The sequence below is a fragment of the Danio aesculapii genome, chromosome 7 (genome assembly GCF_903798145.1).
Source record: "Danio aesculapii chromosome 7, fDanAes4.1, whole genome shotgun sequence".
Classification (NCBI taxonomy): domain Eukaryota; kingdom Metazoa; phylum Chordata; class Actinopteri; order Cypriniformes; family Danionidae; genus Danio; species Danio aesculapii.
The window spans coordinates 65790491-65813278 of record NC_079441.1 but is presented as its reverse complement, the minus strand read 5'-3'; the positions used below and the strand labels follow the sequence as shown (position 1 = coordinate 65813278).

The 22788-nt window shown below is 37.6% G+C and overlaps 1 protein-coding gene across 4 annotated transcripts in view; it reads right to left on the bottom strand.

Annotated features, from left to right (window-relative positions):
* Nucleotides 1-22788, bottom strand: part of sbf2 (SET binding factor 2) — a 309070-nt gene that overhangs the window by 4980 nt on the left and 281302 nt on the right. For all 4 annotated transcript variants that reach the window (XM_056462363.1, XM_056462364.1, XM_056462365.1 and 1 more), the window contains 6 exons: nucleotides 22340-22525; nucleotides 14060-14186; nucleotides 12958-13085; nucleotides 8608-8832; nucleotides 6101-6208; nucleotides 1655-1845 (listed from right to left, as the gene is read on the bottom strand). In XM_056462363.1, the coding sequence (XP_056318338.1) occupies nucleotides 1655-1845; nucleotides 6101-6208; nucleotides 8608-8832; nucleotides 12958-13085; nucleotides 14060-14186; nucleotides 22340-22525 (965 nt within the window). The remainder of the gene's footprint in view (nucleotides 1-1654; nucleotides 1846-6100; nucleotides 6209-8607; nucleotides 8833-12957; nucleotides 13086-14059; nucleotides 14187-22339; nucleotides 22526-22788) is intronic.

The following is a 22788-nucleotide window of genomic DNA, read 5'->3' as shown; positions in this document are numbered from 1 at the left end:
ATGGATGATTCCCAGTACTGGGTTGCAGTTGGAAGGGCATCCGCTGTGTAAAACATATGCTGGATAAGTTGGCGGTTCATTCTGCTGTGGCAAACCATGATGAATAAAGGGATTAAGTTGAAGGAAAATGAATGAATGAATGTTTTTGTCAATTGAGTACAATTGTTGAGATAAATCCATAAACAAATTTAATTGAAAATTTAATTCAAGTTTTCATGGATCTGAGTTTGCTTTTAAGTACTTTCCAGGTCTTAAATCCACATGTTGGAAATTCGAGTACTTTCAAGAAGAATGGGAACCCTGAACGTTATACATAACCAGAAATACTATTTTATTAGCCATTTCTAAAAAGGCATGTAATTATTCTAAAATAAACAAGTTATAGATGTTTTCTGATAAATTATCTAATTATAATAAAAACCAAAATCTGTCAAGGTGCAAACATTTATACTTAAAAACACTATGAATGACTGAAAACCTCGGCACAGATTTCGATTATGTTTTTTTGACAATAGTATAAAAGCACATACTAGGGAGGTTGATATTGATGATATCTGATCAAACTTGATATTATGGTCAAATTAGGATAAATGCATGCAACACACACACGCTTGGCACAAAAAATAAACTGAATTCATCACATCGCTCTGTGATATTGCATACCCTATTATCGCATGACCAATATACACTCACCGGCCACTTTATTAGGTACACCTTACTAGTAAGTACTGACTTTATGACATGGTGCATTATCTTGCTGGAAGTAGCCATCAGAAGATGGGTACACTGTGGTTATAAAGGGATGGACATGGTCAGCAACAATACTCAGGTAGGCTGTGGCGTTGACATGATGCTCAATTGGTATTAATGGGCCCAAAGTGTGCCAAGACAATATCCCCCACACTATTACACCACCACCAGCAGCCTGAACAGTTGATAAGTCAGGATGGATCCATGCTTTCATGTTGTTAACGCCAAATTCTGACTGATCTGAATGTTGCAGCAGAAATCGAGACTCATCAGACCAGGCAATGTTTTTTCAATCCTCTATTGTCCAGTTTTGGTAAGCCTGTGTGAGTTGTAGCCTCAGTTTCCTGTTCTTAGCTGACAGGAGTGGCACCCGGTGTGGTCTTCTGCTGCTGTAGCCCATCTGACTCAAGGTTGGACGTGTTGTGTGCTCAGAGATGCTCTTCTGCATACCTCGGTTGTAACGAGTTACTGTTGCCTTTCTATCCGCTTGAACCAGTCTGGCCATTTTCCTCTGACCTCTGGCATCAACAAGGCATTTGACCCCACAGAACTGCCGCTCTCTGGATATTTTCTCTTTTTCTGACCATTCTCTGTAAACCCTAGAGATGGTTGTGCGAGAAAATCCCAGTAGATCAGCAGTTTCTGAAATACTTAGACCAGCCCGTCTGGCACCAACAACCATGCCACGTTCAAAGAACACTTAAATCCCCTTTCTTCCCCATTCTGATGCTCGGTTTGAACTGCAGCAGATCCTCTTGACCGTGTCTACATGCCTAAATGCATTGAGTTGCTGCCATGTGATTGGCTGATTAGAAATTTTCGTTAATGAGCAGTTGGACAGGTGTACCTAATAAAGTGGCCGGTTAGTGTGTATTTTAATATATAATGCAGCCTTAATTGTTACCTATTGTCTTCATTCTTCGGGGTAAACTGATTGTAGAGCGTGGCTGCGCGTCGATGAACACCGTTGACTGCAGCAGGGCTACTGTCCTCTCCAAGGCCGCTGTCGGGTAGGTGTAGCATGGAGCGTCTCTGATAGGCCTGCAGGTTGGATGTGTGGACCAATCCAGAGATGGACAATGACTGTTTCCGCAGCTGCGAGATTAAACGCACAACAGATGAGGTCAGGACATAAGAAATGAAACGCTTTGCTGCTTCTTCACTGTTGCTTCTTCACTACATTGCTGTTTTTGGCGACACAGACTTGTCTTACATACACTTGACAAGTCGTCACACTGTACAGACCAAATTTTTAGCCATAAACCTTTTTTCAAATATTTTTTTCACAGCATTTGCTAGAATATTTTTTCTTCTGGAGAAAATCTTAGTTTCTTTAGTTTGGATGAAATCCTCCGTTTCCCTCAGGTTTAGTCTTAGTTGGATTTTTGGATGAAATAAAACATCTAATTTACATGAAACATTCAACTATTAATTTACTTATAAGCAACCCAAGTCCCAATTTAGCTGCAAACTACTTAAATCCTCTAGATTCAGCGTTCATTTTCAATCTGAAATTTTCACACGTCAACAAATAAAATCGACCTCACGTTGCGTCAATCAAAGTTACACACTGCCTCCAAAACCTTTGTCCATCATTAAAAAAATTCAAAACAGAATGATTTTTTCCATTATTCGCATCTATAGCAAGCGTTTTGAGAGGTGTTCAACAAATCACAGTCACCGTTATGCTGTAAAAAAATGCTGGGTTTCACAAATCCCATCGTCTCGTCTCAACGCAAATTGAAATATAAACTCACAAGACACTTGGCTGTCAAGACATGTTTTTCTAGGTTATTACAAGAATATTTTCCAGTGTTTGTATATGACAAAACAAATATTGAACACAGAAGATTTTTTGTTTCTCATTAGTTTTGCATGTAAAACTTTATATTTTTTAGCATTAAAGCTGGATAGATGGACCATAGTAAAGCTTAAAGTGTCTTCTTTCCAATGATACCTGATTTTTATTTGCAGCTCACTGGGGTTAAGAGCTGTTACTTTTTTGAGTTAGGTAGGTGTAAATTCCCATAAGTTAGTGCTGGCTGACGGGTTAAATTAAATGAATGTGTTTTTTATTTTTTTATTTATTTATTTTTACAATTTTAAGTTGATTGAACAAAAAACTATTAAGTTGTGCCTCAAAAAAACCTAAAAAAATTGTGTTGTTTCAGCTCATTTTTAAATAAGTAGTTTTAACAAGCAGTAAAAAGATTTTATGAGTGTACAAGTGAAAGACAAAATCTAGAATGCTGTATGACATTAGTATATGGAGCACACTGTGACAAACAAAGACCGGAATATGAAGACAGATTGTGGCGGATGACGGACAACCTCTGATGTAGCCTATTGTATGCTGGTTTCAATGCTTGGCTTTCACTGGTCACCTTTCCCATACTCCTGTGTGTGTGTGTGTGTGTGTGTGTGTGTGTGTGTGTGTGTGTGTGTGTTGTTTCCATATCCATGACATACTGCCAGACTCAATTCTATTGACATAATATTTCCTCTTTTTTGTGTGAAGAGAGATGAGAACTGTTTGTCATCATCATTTTTTTTTCCAGTAGATTCATTGATACGGACTCAGACTCAAGAGTGCTGGGGTGCGTTTCCCAAAACCATCGTTAGCCAACTAAGGTCGCAAGTTCTTTCGTTACAAACATAGTTTGTTGATTTGCCAATTCCCAAATTCATCGTTCCAACGAACATTCGCGAACTGCGTCGCAAACTTGTGCACTTGCAACTACACCTCTGGAGCTGTAGTTAGAAGCATAGTTCCTGGCTGTGTCCTATTCTCACTTATCCCCCCTATGCCCTATCCATTTAGAACATTCTAACATTCTAAGTTGCAATGATTAAAAATAAAAAAGCTTTAAAGTCATCTCTCTTAGGTGTAATTTGCTTTCAAACTATTTTTACAGTTTTAGCGATCTTCATGTTTACAATTGAGCTCCCTTAGCAGTGCACTTTGAAAACATTGATGTCATTTTGAACACAGCCTCATGGCGAAACCTATAGGTGACCTATTATTTAAAAGCGGAATTTATGTTACGTCTTCAAAGCTTGTGAAAACAAAAAACACAGCATATGTTAATGCTTTTAATTTATAGTAGGCTATTTATTAAGTATCTGTACTGTATATGACATGGGCCTGCTGGTTAGAACATTTCTGCTGTGGTTTACATGTGTCAAATTGTAAAAGTAGACTAAAATTAAAAAAAAATAAAATAAACAATATCCTACTTATTAATAATAAGAATAAAAATTATCACCATCATCATCATCATCATCATCATCATCATCATCATCATCATCATCATCATCATCATCCTTAATATTATTAATATTATTATTAAAGTAGGATTTTTTTCATTTCCTAATAAATAATAAATATTACATTTCATTTTTAAATAAATAGCCTTATTTATTTATGTATTTATTTATTTATTTATTTATTTATTTATTTATTTATATGATTTATATATGAGATTAGAATACGTGTTAACTTTTGTAAGTGTTTTTCTGTTTTAGAATAGAATATGTAATGTTCTCAGTAATATTTGTAAAGCAAACACTGGCCCTATATGTGCCATTTACATATTTTTTAATTAATATGGAAAGCGAGTGCATGCTTTTACCAAAATTAATATTGGATTTTATTTTAAATGCATGTTTGTGTAAAACAATATAACTTGCACAAAGAAATGATGGTGTTATTCTCTAAAGAAGTTGTTTCTCCACCCCGTTTAGAGCATCATTATGGCCGTTTTACGCTATAACTAACGTGGTTCAAGCGATGGATCTGCGACAGAGAAACTAGGGGTTTTGGGAAACACTCGTGACTACATCGTTCTTTTTCCAAACGATGCATCGTACTATTATAGTTCAGCCGCGAGTTACATCATTGTTTGGGTAACGCACATTTACTGTGAATACTGAAATGTTAATATGGTAATGATAACATTGCTTTCGTGTGTGATGTGAAACAGGCATAATTGTAGACATTTACAATGTAAAATTCAGAAAACAAGTCAGATCAGGCTACATTTGAGCAATTCCAGCATTATGGATGTGACATTTGCTGTTAAAACTTGAAACATGAATTCACAGAGGAAGTATTTGTTAACAATATATTAAAAGATCTATTATCCAGATTTATATTTTCCAAAACTACTAACCATAGGGTTCTGGCATCAGAAATATATCAATCTGTAAACATTTTAAATATTTTAAATGAGGAATATAAACGTGTTATGGATGTGACCAAAAAAGTATGTGAGTTTACAGTTTACAACATACTTTGTATTAATTCTGTGAGTTAAACTGCACAACCCACAAGAAATAATGCTAATCAATAAGATAAGAGTTGCCTCACTATAGAACAAAGATGATTGGTTTTATTTTATTTTACATTTTTGCATCCATGAGGGAAAAGCTTGGTTATGGATGAATGTGGATGTGACATCTCTCTGTTATGGATGAAACTTGTACGACTTTGGTAAATCAAATATAATTGTTTGAAAACACTAGCTATGTTTCAATGCAATAATACTGGAATATTGCATATAAGACGTGCGAATAAAGCACTGTTTCCCCCTCAAGTAGTCAAAGAAAACAAAATCGTCACTTCCTGATAAACTGGCGCCAAAAATCTACAGTAAAAACAGAGTTTGCTGCAGTAGGAAAAGCTGCGTGAATCTTTTCTTCATTTAATAAATGACTTGCGCCTCAGAAGACAGTATGCTGACACGCAATGAACGCATGGTGGTGTTTGAAGGCATCAGACGCAGAGCACAGATGCTCTTGACAATTCTGGAGGTAAGTAATAATATAATAACACGTTTTAGAATGACCAAAACAACATTTCAGATGTTTTACAGTGTGCTCAGCCTGCTGGTTTATCCATTCACACACTTTTATCATCACATGATCTGCTACAACAAAATCACATGACCTTTTTTTAATGCGGATACTGGAATTTGTTCAGTAAAAGTGTTTCCATCGTAGTTTATGCGCATCTTTTCTTATTGAATCAAAAGTTTATCCTACTCAGCTATGCACATACATTTTTTATGCACATTTTTAAAATCTATGCGCATCTTGGCGGTTCCATCAACCGATTTTTTATGCGCGTGTCCAAAATGCACATCAAAATAGGTGGATGGAATTGTAGCTAATGACAGAGACATTTTTCAGTACTCTAAAATACAAATCTACACAAAAAACTTAGAAAGGGTTTCACTATTTTGCTAAAAACTTTCTTTTTTTTTCATGGCAAGGCTGACAATTGCATTGAATTGCTCAGTAAAGTAAAGAATGCTTTACACAAATAGATATAAAGAGACACAGCACTCACATTGCCCTCCTGTTTGAGGTCTTCCTGGATGCTGTCTATCGCTTTCTCCAGTGTGGTGTGCCAGGGCTCAGAGTGTTGCCCCTGTTCTCCTTCCAGCTTCTCAATGTCCTGCAACCATACAGATCCAATATAAGGATCCAATTGAACCCTTTACTTTTTGCTTTCTTTCTGCTTCCTTGGGATTTTTTCAGGCTCGTCTACACTGACATCTCTTCATAATAATAATCAAACATGGACTGGGAGAGACTGATTGTGGTTTAAAAAGCTAACAAACCCCGAATCTCTGACAAATGCATTAAAGAAATAGTTCACCCCCCAAAAATACATTTCTTTACTACTTAACCACACTGCAGTAGTTCTATATCAGGGGTGTCCAAACTCGGTCCTGGAGGGCCGGTGTCCTGCAGATTTTAGCTCCAACTTGCCTCAACACACCTGCACGGATGTTTCTAGAAAGCCTAGTAAGTGCTTGATTAGCTAGCCCAGGTGTGTCTGATTGGGGTTGGAACTAAACTTTGCAGGACACCGGCCCTCCAGGACCGAGCTTGGACATGCCTGTTCTATATTATACATACAGTGGGTACGGAAAGTATTCAGACCCCATTAAATTTACACTCTTTGTTATATTGCAGCCATTCGAAAGAGTGGCTTCACAACAACTTTGTGACTGTTTTGACTGGCCCAGCCAGAGCCCTGACTTAAACCCAATTGAGCATCTCTGGGGAGACCTTAAAATGGCTGTCCACCAATGTTTACCATCCAACCTGACAGAACTGGAGAGAATGTAGATGAGATATGGCAGAGGATCCCCAAAATCCAGGGGTGAAACACTTGTTGCATCCATCCCAAAAAGACTCACGGCTGTATTAAATAAAAAGGGTGCTTTTACTAAATACTGAGCAAAGGGTCTGAATACTTAAGACCACGTGATAGTTTTTATTTTTTAATAAATCTGCAAAAATGTCAACCATTCTGTGTTTTTCTGTCAATATGGGGTGCTGTGTGTACATTAATGAGGAAAACATAAACTCAATTGATGTTGGAAAATTGCTGTGATTTAACAAAGAGTGAAAAATTTAAGAGGGTCTAAATAATTTCCGTACACTAGGGGTGGGCGGTACACCGGTGTCATAGTCATCACCGGTGTGACATTGTGCCATGACATGGATTTTCTAATACCGTCAATACCGTAAAAAATCAATTATGCACCTTAAACGGCTGCATTTACATCAATAATAGCTAATTCTAAATAACAAAGCATTCAATTTTCTTCAAACGTTCAGTTGTGGTCTGAATACCCGTCCTTATACTACAGGGCTCGAAATTGCAACCATTTTGGTCGCATGAGCGCCCGAAATGTAATCTATGCGCCCTCATAATATATTTGGGAGCATTTGTGTGTCTGAATATAATGGTTGTAGTGCAATCTGATTTGATTTTCCCTAAAAACTTGCTGAATCGCTCTACCCTGCTGCTGTATTGGTTCATATTAGCTGTCAGTCACTCAACGTTTCCCGCTGTCAGATAACAGGGAGCTTTTGTTACCGCAGGAAATGCAAACGGCTGAAGAGTAAAAAGTGCACAGGTTTGCAAACCTCACCTAAAGTTATAATAATAATGATGGCGCAGATGACAGCGATCATGACATGAGGTAAATGTTGAGCCGCCAGCTGAGATCAATCGAGTGTTTTCGGAGAAGGTGCCTGAATCTTGATGCGTTGCATTCTCCGCGTGTTCAGCGCAAATGTCCGCTAAATATAAAGTCTAATACTGTAGACATCATCGCCAAAGAAACTCGCCTTTACTAAGTTTACACTGAAACTATAGCTCATAACAAAGAGGGGTATTGTGCCGGTGGTCATCATGAGAATCCTGCTCTGTCTGCTCATAAATTGGTGCGGCTGACTCGCCTGCTTTATTCCAGAAACACAGAGAAATGAAGATCAGCTCATAACGAGACTGAGCATTTAAAATGACCCAAACCGAAACTTTTAAAGAGTGATAGAAGTGAGACTTTCTTTTGTCCGTTCTTCCTTGAGATGTATATTATTTTGCTATTGAAAGTAATACCATGATATTATGCCGTCACCGTTCAAAAGATGAAAAATACCATGATATTAATTTTAGGTCATATCGCCCACCTCTACCGTACACCACTGTACATTATAACTAATATAATATAACATACTAACTACCTATAATATATATCTTATATCTAACTATATTATGTCTATTTAAGTATTATGAATTTATTTCTTCTGTTGAAATCAAAACAAGTTATTCAGAGGAATGTTAGAAGAAAGCATCCATAGTTGGAACGAACAATACAATGAAAGTCAATGGCTGTTTATTCTCAACATTGTTCAATATCTACAGGTTTGGAACAAGTGTAGGATGATTGGCTGTGATTTTAACTTTCGCTTTAATTATAAGAGAAAAGCCTGTTATCGTAATTCTGTAGTGTTGGTTCTGTTAAATGAAGAAAAAACAAAGGCATATTGACTCACAGCTAAGAGTTTGGATATTGCGTCAGGCTGTGCCCGGCTGACGCTGCTGTAACACGGCCAGACGATCCTCCTCTTGGTGGTGGCGATGGTGTCGGACTCCTCCATGCTCTGTGAGCGCACAGTGAGCATACACCAGTCATAGGACGGGCCTGTGGACAGCGTCTCACCAGTGTAGAACTCCCATGTTGTCAGATTGGGGACAGAAATCAGAGGTTTCAACACCGGCTACCAAGAAAAACAGAAACTATTATTGGTATTTTTCATAAAGATGCAATTAATGCAATGTCAGTTAGTCAATATGGAACTTTTGACAGAATTTGGCATTAGCTGTCCATTAGATATGTTAATATACACATGTTCATCCTTCAGAATCAGTCCAGTCATTTTTATTTACATGAGTAAACATACAGTATACACAACTTGTATATGTACAACACTTTTTGAGTCCAATTGAGAAAACGGTTTGTGTTTTTTTGTATTGATAGACTATTTTAGATCTAGGGAAACACAGTGGCTCAGTGGTTAGTACTGTCGCCTAACAGCAAGAGGGTCGCTAGTTCCAGTCCCGGCTGGGTTAGTTGGCATTTCTGTGTGGAGTTTGCATATTCTCCCAGTGTTGGTGTGGGTTTCATCCGTGTGCTCTGGTTTCCCCCACCGTCCAAAGGCATGCGCTATAGGTGAATTGAATAAACTAAATTGGCCGTGGTGTATGAGTGTGAATGAGTGTGAATGGATGTTTCCCAGTACTGGGTTGCAGCTGGAAGTCTGCTGCTTAAAACAAATGCTGGATAAGTTGGCGGGTTATTCTGCTGTGGTGACCACTAATGAATAAAGGGACTAAGCTGAAGGAAAATGAATGAATGAAAGAATTTTCGGTCTACAGCACCCAGTAGACACGTAAACTGAAAATATTCAATGACCTTTTTTTAAGCAGCAAGCAAAAAATCCTAAGGTTGTCTGTAATGTGACAAAACTAAACTATGCTAAACTAAAAAATATATGATTATACAGTTTACAAAAGATTTAAAAACAAAATAAGGCAAGCACACATTCAAGTGTATTACTGCAGGTTTAAATACTTTTCATTTCTTCTTGACTTGAATAGTTTACTTGCTGCGTCACTTCATTATATTACACTCACGTTGATTCGTTGTTGAATAACTCTGATAGCTCTCAGGCAATGGTTGACGGCGATTCGACATGCTAAATCGTGCCAACTCGATCTGAAATTAACCCAATGTGTGGAACACACCAAACCAACTAGGTGGACGGAAGCTGACTGAACCCTGACAGGAGACCGTCAGCTTGGTGTGAACTAACCGGCCATTAGTTAACATGAGAAAACAATGAACAATGCATTTATTACAGTATTTGATCATGTTAGATAACGTTAGTTAATGAAAATACAGTTGTTCGTTGTTAGTTCATGTTAACTCAGCGCATTATCTAATGTTGACAAACATGAATTAGTATTTGAATAATGCATTAGTGAATGTTAAACTATGATTAATAAATGCTGTACAAGTATTGTTCATGTTAGTAAATACATTAACTAACATTTACTGATGAAACCTTGCTGTAAAGTGTGACCAAATTCATTTCGATCCAAGTAAGCAAACAAATCTGATAAGAAATGTATGATTTTTGTCCAAACAAACCTCCAGTAGCTGATGGCATGATGCAATTGCATTTGAGCAGGTCAGAAAACCTCATTCAGTGATATTTATGAGGAATCGTTCCATTATTTTGCGTGCCATCTCAAAAAAATAAAAATAAATAATAATAATAATAATAATAATAAAAAATAATAATAAAAAAATAATAAATAAATATATATAAATATATATATATATATATAAATATATATATATATATATATATATATATATATATATATATATATATATATATATATATATATATATATATATATATATATATATATATGTATATACATACAGTTGAAGTCAGAATTATTAGCCCCCCTTTGAATTTTTTTTTCTTTTTTTTAAATATTTCCTAAATGATGTTTGACAGAGCAAGGAAATTTTTACAGTATGTCAGATAATATTTTTTCTTCTGGAGAAAGTCTTATTTGTTTTATTTCGGCTAGAATAAAAGCAGTTTTTAATTTTTTAAAAACTATTTTAAGATAAAAATTATTAGCCCCTTTAAGCTGTTTTTTTTTTTCCGATAGTCTACAGAACAAACCATCGGCATACAATAACTTGCCTAATTACCCTAACCTGCCTAGTTAACCTAAGTAACCTAGTTAAGCCTTTAAATGTCACTTTAAGCTGTATAGAAGTGTCTTGAAAAATATCTAGTAAAATATTATTTACTGTCATCATGGTAAAGATAAAATAAATCAGTTATTAGAGAGAAGTTATTAAAAATATTATGTTCAGAAATGTGTTGAAAAAATCTTTTCTCCATTAAACAGAAAAAAAAAAAAAAAAAAATATATATATATATATATATATATATATATATATATATATATATATATATATATATATATATATATATATATATATATATATATATATATTATTAATTAGAAGAAGCATGAGACTTCTTTCCCAACCCTTCAGACGTCTTAAGATTACAATGTGCAGCCAGTGTTTACAAAAGGAATGGGGAAGAAAGAAGAAATAAACCCACAAAGCCCTTTGCTCTCACTAAACTTCATCAAATATGTTTTTGTTTGGGATATGGGTGAACTGATTTTCCCATTTTGAAACGGTGTCAGAGGATGACCGCCAGTGAGAAGATATGCTTTCCCAGTCATGCCTTATTTTTCTTACAGACTGTCAGCACCTGATTCAGATGTAACAAGACTACTTCATAAGGTCAAACAGGCTGTTTTGCAATAGCGGTGAACTGCTCTTCATTCTGAATGTGATCTAGATAAAAGCATCAGCATGTTTGGGACTAGTAGTCAATATAACCTCTGCACAGAGTGGTTTTCAACCTGTGGGTTGTGACATTGCAGGGTGGCGGCCAGCTGTTATTAAGAGAAATAACATTGTTAATAGAGAGTTTCTCTAGTTTTCGAATTTAAAACTGGATCTGGGAGCATCTGGGAATTTGAGTGATGCGAGCTCTGCTTGCCTCATTGGAAATCGCAAGGCAAAGGAAACTTTTCACACATGGTAAATAAGTCGTCTACGTTAAGTACGCAAATGAACTGTTCGCCACAGTGCTTATTTTGAGCTGGATCTTGCTCCGGGAAATGTCAGATACTCCTGTTTTGCGTTCCGGTATTTATTTTAATTGATCCGGCATTACTTGTGCATGGTGTATACCTGCATGTTTGTGTGTTTGTGTGTGTGTGTGTGTGTGAGAGAATGTGAATGTGAATGACTCAGAGAAAAATAGCGAGCAAAGCTGTGTTGAGTGTGTGCGCACACACACAAAGGTGGTCACTTTTGACCAATCGGCTTTCATACATTTACAATCACTCACATTGGTTGGTGAATATTGTTTCGCGAGCAGTGAGCAGCGAAAATAAATAATGGCACAGAGGCCAACCTAAACAACATCTGTATTTTCAAAATGCCAGAGGCGGTCAAGCATATATGAAGAGTTCAGATGCAAAAACCTCTAAATACCATCTGAAAATTTCACCTAAAATGAGCATTTTTTCTCAGCGTCCCATGTTTATGTTCAGTTATTTCACTTTAAAGGCAATGAGAAGAACTTAATTGTCACTATAAATGTGAAATATCTGAGCCTACACACAGGAGTCTAAGAAAAATGCTAATTTTAGAAGGAATTATCAAATGGAATTTAAAGGTAAATCTGACAATGAGCCTATTCAAGAGAAGATGAAACTGCGTGAATGGACCAGGAGACAGAAGCTCTCAAGTCAACCAGAAAACATGACAGAAGAGGTAACTTGGGCTCTTCTTGAAGTTTAGACAGAGTGAGTCATTATTACTTCACATAATAGTGAAGTGAACTGAAAGAGTGGTGTTAGTAAACTGAATAGTGATCAGTTTCATGCTTTTTTCACTATAACCGCTGAGTTCAGGTGTCCTGACATTATACCCATCAGATTATACTACCAACACACACACACACACATATATAAAAAGTCTTGTGGTTCTTTAAAATAATACATTTGCCAAAAAATCAGAAATGGCTCTTTGCTGAAAAAAGATTCCCGACCCCTGGGTTTGCATCTGATTAAGTTGCTGACCAAGCCACCACAAACAGTGTTTGTTTACAAATTGTAGTGGGCCACAAAAACATATGTGTTTTGATTTAGAAGGCTGTGAGTTAAACAAGTTGTAAAGGACTGATCTACGCCATTAGAGCTGTCTGAGACACACACAGACTCTTTACCTCCGTCTCGGATGGGCTGTACAGGTAGTTGAAGAAAAGAGGGCTCTTGCGGTGCATTCGGTTGATACACTCCCAGATACAGATTCCTCTCTTGGACTGCTTTTCTCCTTTGTCCTCAAACAATGTGCCTTTAGTGAGGAGACACAAAGAAGCAGTTGTTAATCCCACATTACACAAAGTAACATGATCAGGAGTGAAATTAAATATCAGAAGTCAAGACTGATAAGACGAGCAGCACTTAAAAAGAAGTGCTTGGAAAGGTCATCAGAGTTGTTACAGGTAGGTAAAGCAAGACTGCACGTGTCTGCTGTGACACTACACAGCCATTCAAACCCATGTTTATTTGACGAACACAACTGAAAAACATTCGCACAATGATGTAATTGTGGCGATAAAGAGGCAAATGCTGTATAAAGTATATGAACAGCTAGAACTTTTTACCCTACCGATAAACGTTTTTGTTTTATAATAATTATTTTAGGGTTTTTCACCTTTATTATGATAGGACAGTAGAGATTTCATACAGGAAAGTATTGGGAGCAGAGAGAGGGGAAGGATCGGCAAAAGACCTCGAGCCGGGAATCGAACTCGGGTAGCCGTGAGCACGTCAGTGCTATGTGTCGGCGCACAATACCACTAGGCTATTGCCGCCAACTCAGTGCACGGTTAACATGACTTTTAATCATACGGTTTCGATTACAGCATCGATGTTGTACTGTAATGAAAACATAATCACTTAAATAGAGTTAAGCATTCATTTAGTTGTTTTAGCATGTGACGTCAGAATCTGCAGGCTAGTGCGGAAACTCCATTGAAAATACTGGAGTAATATAAATGTTCATATTTTAAAGACATGGCAGGGGAAAATGGAATTCAATGCAGCGCTTCTTGTACATTCTGTGACCATCTTTATATTCTGTATCAATCAGAAAGTAAAGATCATTGATTTTTAAAGAAAACAGACCTTAAATGCTGTGATTTTGTAATGGCATACAATTCACCGGAAGTGCTCTAACTGTGTTACAGAAAAAGTCCTTCTGCATTTACCCCATTGTAGAGGAATGAGTGTTAAGGGATGACGTGAGGATTTGCACATACGCACCATGCTCCAGGCGCTCGTAGTCCGAGTCCAGAAGGAAGTTCTTGAAGCGATTGGAGACGTAGTGATATGCCAGAAACTTCAGATAGTATTGATTAAACTCGAACTCAAGGGGGTACTGGTTATGAACCTGGAATAAGAAAGTCAGATTAGAGGAGCTTTTGGGCAATATTAAGAGTTTTTCACACTGCGCTCACACTTAACCCTGTGTTATCACCATTCTAAACACCAATGTTAACCCCAGGTAAAAACACCTCTAATTTGAAAGTGGTGGTAGCATTGCATTTATCCCTGAGGTTATGAAACCCTGCTCTGGAGCAGATTTAGCACCGCATTTGTGGTGTTAAGTTTATTCAAAGTGAAATGGAGAAGTGTTTATTTGTTGCTGTTGGATGCTTGGCAACAGACAGCCAATCAGAAAGTGATTCAGCAGTGATGCTAATGTCAGTAACTGGAAGCGTGCATTATATAGTTCAAGTGGGCTAGAGACCCTTATGCTATGCTTGTCGGATGTGAAAGCCTGGTTGTCTTTGAACTTTCTAGATTTTAATGAGAGTAAGACTGATATGACATGACATGTTAATAATATCTAATAATGTTATTAATTTAATAATTAAAAATAATAATACATGTAAAATTTTATTTTAAATTATTTTATTTCATTTTTTTGCTATTAAAATAATGTTAAAACCCTTTGGTTTAATTTCAATTTAATGTAAATATTATTATAATAAAAATATATAATTTAATAATGCTTATTATTAATTTAACAATAATTAATAGTTTAATATGATTAATTTAATAATAACTAATAGTTTAATTAATGTAAAAATAATTTAAAAATAATAATAAATGTAAAATATGATTTCAAATCATTTTAATTAATTTTTTTTCTATGAAGCCCTGGGTAAAAAATCAGGGTGTTGTTCTGGATGTTGGCTTGAGCTTTGATGAACAGATAAACGCAGTGGTCAAATCCTGCTTCTTTCAGCTTCCACTTTTAAAAACAGTCAAAGAACAAATTTAGATAAAATAATCCATGCTTTTATTACCACTAGATTGGACTACTGTAACTCACTATACTTTGGGATTAGTCAGAAAACCTTATCCCGGTTACAATTAGTTCAAAATGCTGCTGCAAGGCTCTTAACAGGTACCAAGAAACATGAGCATATTACACCAGTTTTACGCTCTCTGCACTGGCTGTCTGTGCACTATTGAGTCACTTTTAAAATGCTTCTCTTGGTTTTTAAATCTCTAAATGGCTTGGCACCTTCTTATCTGTCAGACATGTTGATTGAGCATCAGACTGGTCGATCCCTTCGATCATTTAACCAGAGACTGCATCCCTAAGTCGAGGCTGAAATGCAGAGGTGACCGTGCCTTCACAGTAGCTGGTCCTAGGTTGTGGAATGCTCTGCCCCTCTGTGTTAGATCCGTTTCATCACTGTCCGTTTTTTAAATCTAGGTTGAAAACTTACCTCTTTGATTTGGCATTTTATCAATGAAAATTGTCTGTTTTAGCTATAATTTTATATATATATTTTTCTCTGTTGTGATTTGTACTTTGCAGCACATTGGTCAACCTCTAGTTGTGTTGAATAGTGCTATTCAAATAAAATTGACACTGACATATAAACATCAGTAGGTGAGAAAAGACGTATCATAAGATGGAAGGTTTGTAAACTGGAGCGATCAGGAGATGGTAAGATGACATACTTTGCCCCTCATTTTCATCAATTTTTACTTTTGTCTTGCCTTTGAGCATCTCATGAGGCTTAAAGAGCCCCTATTATGGGTTTTTGAAAATGACCTTCCATGCAGGGTGCAACACAGCACTAAGTGAATGAAAACATCCAGCTGAGGGTTAAATCTGAAAATGCACTTTGCTTAAAAATACAGATATTTAATAACAGATCCGACTCAGAGTCATTTAAATGATTCATCCTTCATCTGGATCTTTTGCCTCTTCGTATCGACAAATATGAACTGGTGGATCTGGTAAAACGTGAACGCACCTTTCCCTTCAAACACTAGTGGAGTGCGAGTGACCATGGGATTGATCATGACGTGAAGATTACTATCATTAAGAGATGGCCAGAGATGCGGCTGTGAGGAATAAAGGGTTGAAGTTCATTTGCACAACAACACCACAGTATAGCCAACCGTGTGCTGTGTTTGTTCCTGTCATTTTTCTGATGATTAATACAATTATCTACCCTGCAGCGCAGGATTCGCCGGCCATTTGCTATCAAATACAGGATCAGCAAAGACTACTATTGTATGGGACTTGGTCAGTAACTGCTTCACAGTTAATATGGACAGTTAATAAGTGTTTCTCCTTTCTACACAATGTGAAGTGTGAATAAATGGTTGCCTTGTTTACTGTAGTTTGCAAAATCTGAATTTAATTGTGTATTGTAAGTTGTAATTGCTCTGTGCGTCTTGTTCTCATGTATCTATTATTGATCAGTGCTTGTACTGTATCGCTCAGGTTAAATCTGTATGAGCTATTTCATATAATCGCATATAAAAACAAGTTGAAAACGCATCGCGTGCTTCTTTGTTTACCGATTTAAGTGCGTTTTGTGCTCGCAATCTCCTGCTGTTTGCTGTAGCTTTGGCCACCCTCAGCTGTTCCTCACACATAGTTCAAGTTTGCCACTGTGTGGATTAATGCTGAATGTGTGTCGTTGTTATTACTTCGGGTTAGCGTTAAGAGTAGAGTAATATGCTGGTGTTTAACTGCATTGCTTTAATGCATTCCTGCATTGGCCTCACACATATACTCTGCTCTGTGTACTTCATAACCATGCTGGGCGTTTCTCTCCATCTCATGCTGAACGCTGTCGGCCAATCACAAAAGACTGGGTCATCGGACCAATCAGTGCAGATTATTCTCATGCAAATGAGGGGTTTGGGAACAAATGAATCGCTGAACAAATCATATGAGAGTCGCTGGGATAATTAGGTCAAAATAAATGCATATTAGGGAATCACGGTGGCACAGTGGGTGGAACAATCGCCTCACAGCAAGAAGGTGGCTGGTTCGAGCCCCAGCTGTGTCAGTTGGCATGTCTATTTGGAGTTTGCATGTTCTCTCCGTGTACGCGTGGGTTTCCTCCGGGTGCTCCGGTTTCCCCCACAAGTCCAAAAACATGCGGTACAGGTGAATTGGGTGAGCTAAATTGTCCGTAGTGTATGAGTGTGAATGTAAGTGTATGGGTGTTTCCCAGTGATGGGTTGCAGCTGGAAGGGCATCCGCTGCGTTAAAAAAGTTGGCGGTTTATTCCACTGTGGTGACCCCTGATGAATAAAGGGACTAAGCAGAAAAGAAAATGAATAAATGGATGAATAAATGCATATTATAAGACAATTTAAGTGTTTTTTGACCATGCATGCATATCAGCCTGTTGTTGGAGACAGGGCCGGAGTGGGACTCCTTTTCAGCCCTGGAGTTTCAAGCGTTGGACCGGCCCACCTCAGATTACGACTGACTATATTAAAATAACTTAATTTCCAATTCTTATAATTCAAATTTCATAATTATAAGAACATTAAAGGGTAGCTAAATCTCCAACACTATTCTTTAAAACATCACTGTCCATCACATGTCCTTTCCTGCAATATCTCAATATATATTTTGTGCAAAATTCTTTATAGATATCCAGTCCTTTGTAATGGTGGTGACACAAAAAATAAAAATAAAATATGTGCACCTACATAAGTAACCCAAACAGTATTATGTCTTAACTCTAAAAATGAAAAAATAAAAAATTACTCAGATGAGGTTCGAACTCGGAACGCAACGTGCTGACCACTGGACCACAATAGCGCTGTAATATTGGTGAGTGAAGAATAAAAAATAAGTATAGTACAGTCATCTGCAAGACTCTTATTGATGGCTTAATCTTTTTCCCCCCTTTTTAGATTTCTTATCAAGTTATGTCAGATTAATTAATTTAGTGAATCATCTGATTTTCATTAAGCAGGTGTAATATTCATTCATATTAATTATTCAAATTCTTATATTCACTAAGGTGCCTCTGTTTGGGGTCGAATGATTTGTCGAATGATGAGTTACGTACGTCATCATTAACCTGCAGGATGCATTTTGCTCACAGGGCTGCGAGAAAATAAATAAAAACAGCGGAGCTACGGCAAAATAATGAATAAAAAGAGTGAGGCTATGGTCAAATAATTAAACAATTGAAAAAAGTGCGACTGCTGAGAGTGCAAGCGGCTAGAGACACCGGCCCTCGCGGCCAAAAAACGGAAAGGCCCACCGGGAATTCTCCCGGTCCTCCCGATTATCCAATCCGGGCCTGGTTGGAGACCCCCAAAACCAAAATATGACCTTTTATAATGCAAAATACGTAATAGGGGCTCTTTAAAACCTACATTGACAAGATGCAAATAAGAATGTTAACCCAGGGTTTAGGAATGTAAGTGTGAAATTACAGTTAATAAACACCTGATTATTCATTAACCCCAGGTATACTGTAGTATGAGCAGTGTGAAACGTGATTACAGATAACTCAAGATATTCCAGGGTTTAGGATAACCCAGGGTTAACAGTTTCAGCTGTGAAAAGCTCTTTTCATAGCCACAGTGATTCAACACCACTGAGAGGGCAATTCAAGAAAGTGATTAGCAAACGCCCAGGAAACGATTAGTTAGAGGGATTTTAAAAAAGGCACAAAAATAACATCAGCGGGAGAGGACATCGTGTGGTAATGTACAACCAGCGGCATCCAGACCGAAGAGCTAGCAAAAGTTCTCACACTCCAGGCCACCTGGACGTCCTGGCAAAAACAACAGCTGCCTCGAAGATGAGACACGTCTATTTTCAGATGCTTTCGCTATATTTCTGTGGTCTGTGACACGACAGGACCTCCGCTAGGTCATTCAAACGCCTTGATTTCATCACACCAAGCCTAAGAACAATGCATGTCTGTAAGAGCATGGGAGTGGTGCACATCTCTCTGGAGACACAAACGTTTTTTTTTTAATACCCTTCACTTATTCTCATGTACAACAGACCAACAGAATATCCAAAATCGCTGTTTTCCGCTAAACGTGTATGTTGAAAGGTGATGGCGAAACACTAAAGCAAGTACAATGCTGGCTGCAGGATGATACACCATCTGTCTATGATCATTTCAAAGAGGGTGGGGGGTGTAGGTAGATACACGAGCAGCTCTGTCTAAATTGCTTGCCCACCATGGGGATTGCAAAAGGAAAGCTCGAGCATGCATTCTGACAGCTGAGTCTTTCTCGTCCTCCTCCTGCTGGCTGGACACTGCAGGAATGCTGTGAGCTCATGGACCAAGCATGGTGGGAACAAGAGAGCGGTGTGTGTGTGAGAGAGAGAGATGGAGCAATTGGTTATTTGTCATTTAGTGGACGCTCATCCAAAATTAACAAGGACAGGGATAACCGCAATGGTCTCAAAGTGCTGCTCAGTGGTCAGGGGGTTCACGAGTCACTTCATCTGCGGATTAAGGCTTCATCCACACAAAGACAAGCTTTTTTTTCTTGCCTCATCTCAAAAAATATCTGCATGCAAACAAAACCACTGAAAATTACTAAAAACGATGCATCAGATGGTTTTTGTAGATTTTATTTTATGCCATGTTAGCTTTGGTGGCTTCTATGTGCAGTGCACTGTAAAAAAAATGTTGGGTTCCACACAATGGATTTGTGTAGGGACAACATGAAGGAATTAAGTTAACTTACTAGTTGTAATCAATTCAATTCAGATTCAATCACAGGAAACCTAAAAAAACCTCAAGAATTGAGTTGCTTCAGCTCATTTTAAATATATAGTTTGAACAAACAACAAACTTATACATGACTCTACAGGACACTTGAGTGTACATGCCAGGGGTCTGATTTATAAAATTGACTTAGAAACCTTCCTAAAATTGAACGTACACTATGTGACAAAAGTCTTGTCGTCGATCCCAGTTGTAAGATCAACAAATAATAACTTGACTTCAAGTCGATTATTTGGAAAAGTGGCAGAAAGTCGATTTTTCTGATGAATCATCTGTTGAACTGCATCCCAATCATCACAAATACTGCAGAAGACCTACTGGAACCTGCGTGGACCCAAGATTCTCACAGAATCAGTCAAGTTTGGTGAAGGAAAAGTCATGGTTTGGGGTTACATTCAGTATGGCGAGAGATCTGCAGAGTGGATGGCAACATCAACAGCCTGCGGTATCAAGACATTTGTACTGCACATTACATTACAAACCGCAGAAGAGGGCAAATTCTTCAGCAGGATAGAGCTCCTTCTCATACTTCAGCCTCCACATCAAAGTTCCTGAAAGCAAATAAGGTCAATGTGCTCCAGGATTGGCCAGCCCAGTAACCAGACATGAACATTATTGAGCATGTCTGGGGTAAGATGAAGGAGGAGGCATTGAAGATCAATCCAAAGAATCTTGATGAGCTCTGGGAGTCCTGCATGAATGCTTTCTTTGTCATTCCAGATGACTTTATTAATAAGTTATTTACGCCATTGCAGAGATGTATGGATGCAGTCGTCCAAGCTCATGGGAGTCATACACAATATTCATTCTTTCTCCACTGCACCATGACTTTATATTCTATACTGGACATTATTTCTGTTCAGTGACAAGACTTTTGTCTAAGCAAAGTCAGACCTTACTATCCTAATTAAACAATTAAAAATCAAGGCATGATCATATTTTATTAAGGTAAAATAAGCATAATCTAGAGGCCTTTGTCTTTCATATAACCCACTTCTGATACCAAATTATCAACTAGAAGTTATGTTATTATTTGTTGTTCCTAAACCTTGGATAGACGACAAGACTTTTTTCAGGTAGTGTACATCAGAATATATTTGAATGTATTTATTAATGATTATGGCTCATATGATGATTTAAAGTGGTTCATCTAAGTCATACTTAAAGTTAAATATGAGTTTACTTACAGCTGCGCACATTTTCCCCTTCAAGTCTTTTTTTAAATCAGAATCAGAAAGAGCTTTATTGCTAGGTATGTTCACACATACGAGGAATTTGTTTTCGTGACAGAGCTTCTGCTGTGCAACAGAATTACAGAAACAGGACAAAAAACAGATAATAAATATATTTAAAAAAAATAGAAGTAAGTAGTGAATGGAAATATGCAAATTGACAAGTGTATGTGCGTGTTTATTACTATATACAACGTTATATGTGCAGCTGTTATGTGCAAATTGGCATGTAAAGTGTGTTGTTAAATAAGTGTATATGTGTATAAAAGTGTATGGCAAGTAGTGATGTTGGTTCCGCAATTATTATCATCAAGTGTTCATGAGATGGATTGCCTGAGGGAAGAAACTGTTTCTGTGTCGGGCTGTTCTGGTGCGCAGTGCTCTGTAGCGTCGACCAGAAGGTAAAAGTTCAAAGAGGCAGTGTGCTGGGTGTGAGGGGTCCAGAGTGATTTTGGCAGCCCTTCTGCTCGCTCTGGATAGGTACAGTTCTTGGGGAGTAAGAAGGGTTGTACCAGTGATTCGCTCAGCAGTCTGAACTATTCAAGGTCGTATTTAGGTCGTATTTAGTAGCTGAGCTAAACCAGACAGTTATTGATGTGCAGATGACTGATTCAATGATGGAGGTGTAGAACTGTTTCAGCAGCTCGTCCTCCTCCTGCTGCGATCCAGAGATCACAACTAGTGTATTAGAAGTAGAACTCACCATGTTCTTCTTGCAGTACCACATATTGAGGTCTCATTTATAAACATGGCATACTCACAAAAAAGGTGGAATAGTGTGTACGCCACGTTTATAAATGAGACCGCAAGAAGAACACGGCGAGTGCTTTTTATCAAAGTTCTTAAAGGGACAGTTCACCTAAAAATGAAAATGTCCTCTTAATTTACTTACCATCAAGTCATCCAAAATGTAGGGGACAATTTTGCTTCAGTAGTCCATTACAGAAAACTCTAAGACCTGGTTTCACTCTCCCTAATCGCTGGTTTCGATTAGATGAAAAGCCTTTACGATACTACTACTTTTTTGTGTATACAGCAAAACAAATCTTTGTGTTAAGTAATGTACCAAACCAACAGCCTTGAGGGTTCGAATCCAGAGCATTAACTACTCTAATTCCTTTCTCTTCTGATGTTTTATATAAAGGAATCATAGTAGTTAATGTAATAATAGTTACGTTATGATCTCCTTTAGCTAAGCACGTAACCCCAAGCTGCTATGGATATACAGTAAATGTCTGCTATGTGACTTCTTATGTGCGTAGCCAACTTGCCTGGTGCACACAGTCAAGGAACTGGAGGAAGATGGGAGTGAAGCCGCTGCCCTGGCTGTTGGGGGTCAGGTTGCCACGCTGGCTGAATTTGTGGCCGAAAGAGAGCCACTCTTTCTCCAACAGCACCTGAAAGCCCTCTAGAGTCCTGTAGAAAGGATCACTGAGCACCTGTGTGAGGGAAACCACCTACAGAAACAATGAAAGAGAAGAATGAGAGAGGTAGAGAGGATATAGCATTAAGTTATCCATTGTGCCCATTGCAAGTAATTATTGGCTGTATTAAGCTGTGGTCACACTGTACTTTTCACACCTTTGATTTCCATTAGTAGACATGCGAATGCGTCAGATCGAAAATGCAAGCTTGTGTGGTTTGGTTTGGATGTCGATGTGATCAAAAGTTCAAGATTGACTCTGACCTGCGAATTTAGATCACGTGGATGTATGAGACC